The following is a 9662-nucleotide window of genomic DNA, read 5'->3' as shown; positions in this document are numbered from 1 at the left end:
AAAAAAAAAAACAAAAGAAAACAGAATTCTGTACATAACTAAGTATGGTACAGTAACTAAACTAAGCACGGCAGAGAAAGCTTACCACATGGAGGAAGGGCGGACAATTGTTTGTTATTAGCTTAGCCATTAGTCTTTGATCAGTTCACAGCATACCACTCTCCCCTCCTGGTTCTCTCCCTATAGTCTTCCTCTCTTGTACTTGCTTGTCTTCCTTCACCCATACTTGAAATATGTGTGCTCCCTAGAGTTCTTTTATTCAGACAACATATATTTATTGAATACCTATTATGTAATAGGCATTATGTTCTTCTGTCTTCCTCCTTAGAATCCTCAAGTACCAAGAATATTCTAATATTCCAATACATCAATGACTCACAAATTTTATCTCTTCCCTCTCACTCTCCCAAGGGACAGAGGAAACACATCTCCAGCTGGGTTCTTTATGTGTGTTTATGTGCTACAAATGTACAAAACTGAAGATAGTTTTGTACACAAAACCTGTTCTTCTACTTTGGCTCTCTTACTTACTACAGGATCCATCCAGACATCCAAGAAATCTAGGACTCATTTTTTATTCTTCCTATTACCACAAGTCTTGTCAACTCATACTTAAGAAATATCTCTCCAAAGTACTCCTTCCTCTCCACTTTCAGTAACAACCTTAGCTGAGGCCTTCATTATATCTTTGCAAACTATTCCAATTCCTTTCATTGGATTCCCTCTAGTCTTGTCCTCTTCACATTTTCATTAGTATGTTTGTTCTATAACACAACTGCATGATGTTATTCACCTACTTAGAATCCTTTGGCAGCTATCCACTCCCTCTAACACAAATTTCAAGGTCATTAATATAGTAATCTGGTACCAATATACTTCTTACCCTTTCTGCCACATCTCCAAACATCTCCTTTACTGTCACAGAGTACTCCTAACCTTTACACTCTCCCAACTCCACCATGTGCCTCTGAAAGGCTGTTTTTCTTTCAGGAAAGCAATCTCCAATTCCAAACTAGTGTTATCCACTTATCTTCAATGTAAATGTCACCTTTTAAAAGTGTAACCTTTGCTGGTCAGGTGCAGTGGCTCACGCCTGTAATCCCAGCACTTTGGGAGGCTGAGGCGGGCAGATCACCTGAGGTCAGGAGTTTGAGACCAGCCTGGCCAACACGGTGAACACCCACCTCTACTAAAAATACAAAAATTAGCTGAGCATGGTGGCTCACGCCTGTAATCCCAGTTACTGGGGAGGCTGAGGCAGGAGAATCACTTGAACCCAGGAGGTGGAGGTTGCAGTGAGCCGAGACAGCGCCACTGCACTCCTGCCTGGGAGTCAGAGTGAGGCCCTGTCTCAAAAAAAAAAAAAAAAAAGGCGTAACCTTTCCCAATTCACCAATCAAAGCTAACTGCTCCCCTCTCTGTGCTCTCTCAGCATTTTATTAAAACCCCTATTATTGTATTTAACTAATAACAGAGTTAATCCATGCCTTCTTGTCATCCTTGTACTTTGGTTCCTAGTCGACTTGCATGCCTTCACACAGGTAGCCTTCAATAAATGTGCAGTATCCAGTCTTTGAGGGCAGGAGTGAAGCCTATTCCCATTGTTCCCCCAAGGTACCCAACAGACTGTTTGACATATATTAGGTGCTCAATGAATTTTTAAATAAAATGAAGTTGGTGAAAAAGTGTTTTTTAAAATACTTTGAATAGCCAGAAGTAATGTAAAATATATCAAATTTGATACCTAGAGCCTTTGACTACTTCTCTAAGGCCAAGTGACTATTAGAGATCTCAAAATATATACATTTTATCAATACACCATTAAGTAGTAGTCTGCAGCTAAAATTAGAAAACGAAAAGGAAATCAATCTTCGTACTAAACTTTTTTGTGTGAGAAACATTTCCTTTGTCACAGTAGCTGTTGCACAGTAAATCGTACCCAACTATGGATTCCCACAAGCAGTCACTGCGTTTCCAACAGCAGCTGCAGCCAAGGCTACAGACACCAACACCCAGGCACAGAGATCACCTCAGTCACAAGCATCTAGAAAGACCTACACATCAAGCCGTGGACTAGGTGCTGGAGAAAGACATGATCTTAAGGCACGCCCAGAAGAACTTGTTAATATTCTGTTCTCTCATATTTACTTGAATGCATTTCTCCTCAAATATAGTGTAATATTTCTGTATTTCACTCCTTGAACAAATATCAAAAGATATATATTTCTGTAAATAAGGAGGGCCTCATAACAGAATTTCATTATGTGTGTGACAATTCTACTTCTTGACCACTCTATCTCAGAAGACATTTTTGAACACACATATATATTTAAACAGAAGCAATGCCATGTCATCAAAATACAAAGCAATAAGAGGCAATGTTATATACTGGGCATCAGTTACATTTCCAGAATAGTTATGTTTACTCATAACATCAAATTTTGGCCGAAGAAAATATTTTGTTTAAAGAGATCAATGATTATCAGAAAGGTTTCAAACAGCTAGAAGGAAAGAATAAACTAAGAGTAATATAACAAAACATACAAAGTAACTCCTGGCTCTATTTTGATAGAGGAAAAACTAGACCACCTAATGAATAGTTGTTAATCATGACACTGAAGGAATAAATATGTATCACACCTTGTCATTTTCTCTTTTTTTGGATAACCGGCTATATCTGTTAATTGCAGCATCATGATCTGGAAAAAAGAAACGAGTGTTAACAATACAACAGTACTTTTCAAAACTTACAAATGCTTTCAATGGTCTTCACATGTGCATCTTTCCACAAACGTACTGAAGCAAAAATTTCCTACCACATGATCACTGAACTCAAATTTTCCCCACAGCTAAATTTCCCCTAAATTATGTGTCTACTTCTCAAACTGGTTTTTAAAAAATTAATTCCAGGAAACTAATGCAGTAAAGCTTTTTAAAGTATTTTGTAGTATTAAAAATAGCAAATGCAGCTTAGACACAGTGGTACATGCCAACAGTTCCAGCTAATCAGGAGGATGGGGCAGCAGGATCACTACAGTATGCTATGATTGTGGCTTGAATAGCCACTGCACTCCAACCTGGGCAACAGAGCAAGACCCCATATCTTAAAATATATACACATATATATATACACACACACACACACACACATATATATATATCTAACACTCATTAAAGAAAAATTGGGATATATAAAAGAACAAGAAAGGTAAAATACTATAACATCTCTTTAGGCATTATGAAGATAGTAACCTATAAGACTTAATTTCCTTAAGATTTTTCTTAAATTACACTGGTTATACAGTGTAATTTAAGAAGCAATACTGATTTAAGTAATGTTCACTTATTTTTAATTGGGTTCTTTTTTTTTTCAATTATTACAAAGAATCTAGCCACAGATATGCACTGATAAACAAATACATCACTGCAAGAAATAAGTATGCAAATTATAGGGCTTACCGTTACTTGCAATCTGAAATACTTCCTTTAACGTTAGTATTTCTGAAAAAGTTCAAGAATAATTTAAGTTTGGCATATTTATGAAATACATTTGTTTGGAAAACAATAACTGTTAAACTATAATTAAAACTCCAAATAATATTTCATACTTCAACATTCAGGGTGAAAAAGCTATTCTGTGTTTCAGCTAGTCTATGAAACATTTACTATCATTAGCAACAGTTACACTACCAGAAAATCTACTTGCTACAAATTAGTGATATGACAGAAAAACAAATTTAAACACCCACTGTAAATGCTAAGATATGCAAATATTCTGGTTTAGTGCCAGAATCATGCATTTTTGGTATATAAATCTAAACATTCAAATGCTAAACGAGAAACAAAACATCTTATTAATAAGATTATGCCATTCAGTCCCCTTACACTGAAGAAAAGAGATCTTGTTCTAGACCTTAGAAATGACCATTCTTGAGGATCACAACCACAATTAGTAACTCCATCTTTAAAATACATTAGAGATGTATTGGTGACTGAGTAAAGTAAAGGTGGCACAGGTTGCTGTCCAGAAATGGTGGTAGATATAGAATAGTATGATGATATGCATTTGTCTGTATTCCATGTATAATTTAAATACTTTACCATTCACTGATACATTAGTTCAATATTTTTAATCTCTCTACATATTTTGGAAGTAAGTCTGTATGGCTGAGATTACAAGTTATGGGAAAGCAGAACCAATTCTATAAAACTCATTGTATCACCTAGTAATCCTAAGTGGGTAAAAATAAAACCCACAAACAACCAGGTTGTAGACTGTTAAATGTGCCAGTACCCCTACCTCTTGCCACTTCAGCCCATACACACACCTCTGTACCCTGTGCCACTACCCTAACTCAGGCCTTGGTCACATCTCATGGGACTCCCACAACTTCCCAGTCTAGTCTCCTACATAACAAGGCTACTCTATTCCATCCTCCAAAGGAATTGTGTCTCTCCTTAAAGACCCCCATTGACTACTCCTTTGCTCATAAACTGAAGTCTAGCCTCTTAGCATGACCTACTCCCATCTCCTCTATTTCTGGATTCATCTCCTGCCTCACTCTAACACATCCAGCATTGCAGCCACACTGAGTTTCTTGCTACTGTCAAATAGGCTGTGTATTTCTAAAAGCCATACTTTGTGAACTCTAGTCCCTCTAACAGAACAATGACTCTTCTGGCAAATTCCTCTTCACTGTTCAATGCTCATGTCACATCCTTGAGTGAAGCCTTGCTGACCCCTCCTAACAGCCCCGCCAGCACCTTGCTCATTCCCTAATTATAAGAGACATAAGTGTTGTAATTATGTGTGTGCCCACTTCCTTCTCTAGAATTTCTCAAAAGAGGGGGTATCTTATCCATATTGGTATTTCTCAATGTCTAGTTTGACATCTAGCAGGAGCTCCTATAAATGTTTGATAACTGAGCAAAGTAAGAGTGGCACAGGTTGTGGTCAAGAAATGGTGTAGGTATAGAGTAATATGCACTTTACAAGCGTTGATCTCACAGCCAATGAAAGTAAACATAAGCTTGACTTCAATACCTTTCAGATCTCTTTCTTTAAACTGGGTAATGGGGAACATCATGGCATCAGCAAGTTGAGTTGAAAGTACTGCATGACAAGAGCTAAGCTAGAAAAAGAAAGACCAAAAAGGCCAAATAACTATACACAGACATTTAACCAGTGTTATGTAAATTAAACAGAATCTAGCAGAAAAGGTTCTGCTGTATTTTATATAGGCAAACACTAAAAATTATGTGATACAGTACAAAATACTATATAGTAAAAAAAAATTCCATTTACTAAACTCTTAGAAAATACAGAATGACCTTGGATTTGGTAACGGTTTCTTGCATATGACACTAAAAGCACAAGGAACAAAAGAAAATATATAATGGACATCATCAAAATTTAAAACTTCTCTGCATCAAAGCACACCATCAAGAAAGTGAAAAGAAAAAAAAAACAACTCAGAATGGGAGAAAATATTTGCCAATTACGTATGTGATACGTAACTTGTATCTAGAAAGAGAACGTTTACAACTTAATAATAAAAGACAACCAATTTAAAAACAGGCAAAGGATCTGTATAACTTCTTCAAAGATAAACAAATGGCCAATAAGCACATGAAAAGGTGCTCAATATCATTAGACATCAAGAAAATGCAAATCAAAACCACAATGAGAGACCACCTCACACTCACTCAGATGGCTATAATTTTTTTAAAATTTTACATACACACAAACAAAAATAATTGTTGGCGAGGATGTGGAAAAACTGGAACCCTCCTACACTGCTGGTAGGAATGTAAAATGGTGCAGGCACTGTAGAAAACAGTTTGGTGGTTTTCTACATTATTTAACTTTTAAATAAACAAACATAAAATTACCATGCAATGACCCAGCAATCCCGTTTCTGGGTATCTACTCAAGAGAACTGAAAAACTGTTGTTCAAAAAAAAAAAAAAAAAAAAAAAAAAACCTGTATATGAATGCTTATCACAACATTATTTGAACTAGTTAAAAGGTAGAAACAACACAAATGAACAAGGATAAACAGATACAGATATATAAAGAGATGACTAGATAAACAAAACTTGATATATCCATAACAATGAAATTTTATTTAGCCAAAAAAGGAATGAAGTACTGAGGCATATTACAACATGAATGAACCTTGAACACATTATGCTAAGTGAAAGCAGACATTAAAAACTCTAAAATGATGAGTTCATTTATATGAAATATCAAAAGTAGGCAAAGTCATACAGAAAGAAAGCAGATTAGTGGTTGACAAGGACTGAGGGAGCAGGGAGGTGGAAATGACTGCTTGATACGGTTTGGCTGTGTCCCCACCCAAATCTCATCTTCAATTGTAGCTCCTATAATTCCCACGTTGTGGGAGGGGCCCCGTGGGAGATAAATGAATCATGGGGGCAGTTTTCCCCCATACTGTTCTCGTGGTAGTAAGTTTCATGAGATCTGATGATTTTCTAAGGGGTTCCCCTTTCACTTGTCTTTCATTCTCTCTCATGTGCTGCCATGTAAGATGTGCCTTTCGCCTTCCGCCACGATTGTGAGGCCTCCCCAGCCACGTGGAACTGTGGGTCTATTAAACCTCTTTTTCTTTATAAATTACCCATCTCAGGTATGTCTTTATCAGCAGTGTGAAAACAGACTAATATACTGCTTAACGGGCACAAGGCTTCCTTTGAGATGATGAAAATGTCCTAAAAACCAGACGGTGGTTATGGTTGCATAGCACTGTGAATGTACTAAATGTCATGAATGGCAAATTTTATGCTATGTGTACTTTACCACAATTTTTGAAATGAAAAAAATTACATTATTTCTTTATCTTGATTTCCTGGTAAAACATTTTGCTATAATGGGTTATTAAACTATTTCAAAAAAAATACTTTTCCAGTTAAGATTCTAGAAAACACAGGACTATCAAATGGTCCATGTGAAAAGAAGAGGTTTTACTGCAACAGTAGAGAACAGTTATTGATTCTCCATAAGCTCTCACTACCTCTTCTTCCTGTTAGCTTTCAGGTCTTTGTTTTAATGCTTTGTTGTGGTGACTGATTTGAGGAATTCAGGGTTGATTTTGGCTGTTTAGGATGGCAGGATTAATAAAGACTAAACAGTAAAATGTTGCTTAGAGCAACCACAAAGAAGCCAGATGTAGCTCACTACCTAACTCTTCTCTCCCTGCCTACATCTAATGACACATGTCAAGACTGAATGTTACATGGACTACATGCAGAAGAAGCACATCTATATGTTTATTCCTGGAAAACAATGTTTTAATCTGGTAAAGAAAGTATTGTTTTGATGAGCCAGCCACCAGGATGTGGAAGTAAGGTTCTTCTTTAGTCATCTCTGTAATAGAGCTTTACTCATAAAATAAAAGCCAAGCAACTGGGTAACTTAATTACAAGACCATTTAATCAAGCAAAATAAAATAAAAGTTTACCTCATCTATAACTTTTGAAAACTGTTGCAATGTAGAGCTCATAACTTCATCATCACCTCCCAATGGAAAACGCTGAAAAACGAGAAACAGAGATGAGGTAAAGTTTCAACGTCGTGTCTTTTGGGAATGACATTACTATAATTTACATTTTAAATAACTTCAGAAAACTTCCAAAATTTTGAATAAGCTCTAAAATATCATTTAACTAAAATTGTGTAATGTATATAATTAATAAACATTAATTGTTTAAGTAACCAATTGACATGGCATATTGGAATCTCCACCATACTCGAAGTTCAAAGATTTAGCATTTAGCTCCATTTCCTCCAATAATGGTGTAATGCTGAGCAAGTCACAACTTCTTCATTTGTAAAAAGAAAACAGGTAAACTAGATAGCCTCTGTATTTAATATTAAATCATTAAAATTATCTGAACGTAAGTGCTATCACGAAATTTCGATGGTATATTCTGTGAATTCAAGAAAACTTAAGGATTCTTGTTGAAAGTCTATCTATACAGATACCATACTTTTAAAATTATGCTTTTAAAACTTTGATATACAATACCTGTTTTTCATATTCTTTTAAAAGTTTTGAGGTCAGGTGTGTTGCTGCACTTAATTCATTCTATGGAAAAAGCATTCAAATTAGCATGATCATACTGAGAAAAAAGTTTTAGTTGAATATACCTAATTTATTTATTATCACTTAACATAAATATTGTTAAAACCTTCATTAAATCACTGGAAAGGCGTACTACCATTAAAGCACTTTAAAAGAAAACTCAAACCATAAAATAGACACTCTCAGCAGCGTTCCTGGTGTTTGTTTGTTGCTAATAAAAACTAAGCACTAAATACTTTAAAGCCTAGAAATAAACTGATATAACCTTAGCAAAATCTTTAGAGAGTCTACGTTGATGACTGATTATTGCTCTCTGTAGATGCTGATACTAGACTACAGTAAGCACTTAATAATATACAACCAAAATGTGGTTGACCTAGTCATATAATACAGCAACACAGCCATATGAAAAACTTTAATTTAGTTTTTTTAGTGACTATAACAAATACGATATTTCTTTAACATATTAATCATATATCTCTGTGGTCAGAAAGCAAAGCTTCAGAGCCTGATCACAAGGAAAAGCTAAACAACAACATAGCAACTTTTAAGTATGTAATGAAAATGTGAAGCCAGAAAGCAAACAACATGAGAAGGGAAAAAAATAAAACTTGTACACTTAGTTAATCCCAAAGAAAGTATATCACAGAACCTAGGTTGCTGTTTAAGCTATATAATTAAGTTATCCAAACATAGCTTCAAATTTTATTCCTGGTCAACAAGAAAACCTAGTCATACCCTTCATCTTCTTGTACTCCAGAGGTACATCTAATTTTCAGTGCCTTCTTTTAACTTGACAGAGGCAGCCAACTTTCAAATCCTCTACTGAAAAAGGGGAAGTGTTGGCCATTTGCAGTGGCTCACGCCTGTAACCCCAGCACTTTGGGAGGCCGAGGCGGGCAGATCACCTGAGGTCAGGAGTTCAAGACCAGCCTGGCCAACATGGTGAAACTCCACCTCTAATAAAAATACAAAATTATCCGGGCATAGTGGTGCATGCCTGTAATCCCAGCTACTCAGGAGGCTAAGGCAGGAGAATTGCTTGAACCTGGGAGGTGGAGGGCACAGTGAGTCAAGATTGCACCATTGTACTTCAGCCTGGGAGACATGAGCAAAACCCCGTCTCCAAAAAAAAAAAAAAAAAAAAAAAAGGGCCAGGCACAATCCCAGCACTTTGGGAGGCCAAGGTGGGCAGATCACCTGAGGTCACGAGTTCAAGACCAGCCTGGCCAACATGGAGAAACCCTGTCTCTACTAAAAATACAAAATTAGCTGGCATGCTAATGCATGCCTGTAATCCCAGCTACTCGAGAGGCTGAGGCAGGAGAATCAGTTGAACCCAGGGGGGTGGAGGACGCGGTGAGCCGAGATCACACCACTGCACTCCAGCCTGGGCAACAAGAGCAAAGCTCTGTCTCAAATAAATAAATAAATAAATAAATAAATAAATAAATAAAGTGCGGCCGGGCGCAGTGGCTCAAGCCTGTAATCCCAGCACTTTGGGAGGCCGAGACGGGCGGATCACGAGGTCAGGAGATCGAGACCATCCTGGCTAAC

The 9662-nt window shown here is 36.6% G+C and overlaps 1 protein-coding gene across 1 annotated transcript in view; it reads right to left on the bottom strand.

Moving 5' to 3' along the window:
* The window catches only part of APPL1 (adaptor protein, phosphotyrosine interacting with PH domain and leucine zipper 1), a 45267-nt gene that overhangs the window by 25809 nt on the left and 9796 nt on the right, over window positions 1-9662 (bottom strand). Inside the window, exons 3-7 of the mRNA XM_017894136.1 lie at window positions 8049-8108; window positions 7482-7553; window positions 5045-5132; window positions 3460-3501; window positions 2641-2699 (exon numbers count right to left, since the gene is read on the bottom strand). Coding sequence (XP_017749625.1) covers window positions 2641-2699; window positions 3460-3501; window positions 5045-5132; window positions 7482-7553; window positions 8049-8108 — 321 coding nt within the window. The remainder of the gene's footprint in view (window positions 1-2640; window positions 2700-3459; window positions 3502-5044; window positions 5133-7481; window positions 7554-8048; window positions 8109-9662) is intronic.

This window comes from Rhinopithecus bieti, unplaced genomic scaffold, assembly GCF_001698545.2.
Source record: "Rhinopithecus bieti isolate Rb0 unplaced genomic scaffold, ASM169854v2 scaffold_21649, whole genome shotgun sequence".
Taxonomy (NCBI): Eukaryota; Metazoa; Chordata; class Mammalia; order Primates; family Cercopithecidae; genus Rhinopithecus; species Rhinopithecus bieti.
The sequence above is the reverse complement of the archived record's forward strand: the minus strand, read 5'-3'. Positions and strand labels throughout refer to the sequence as shown.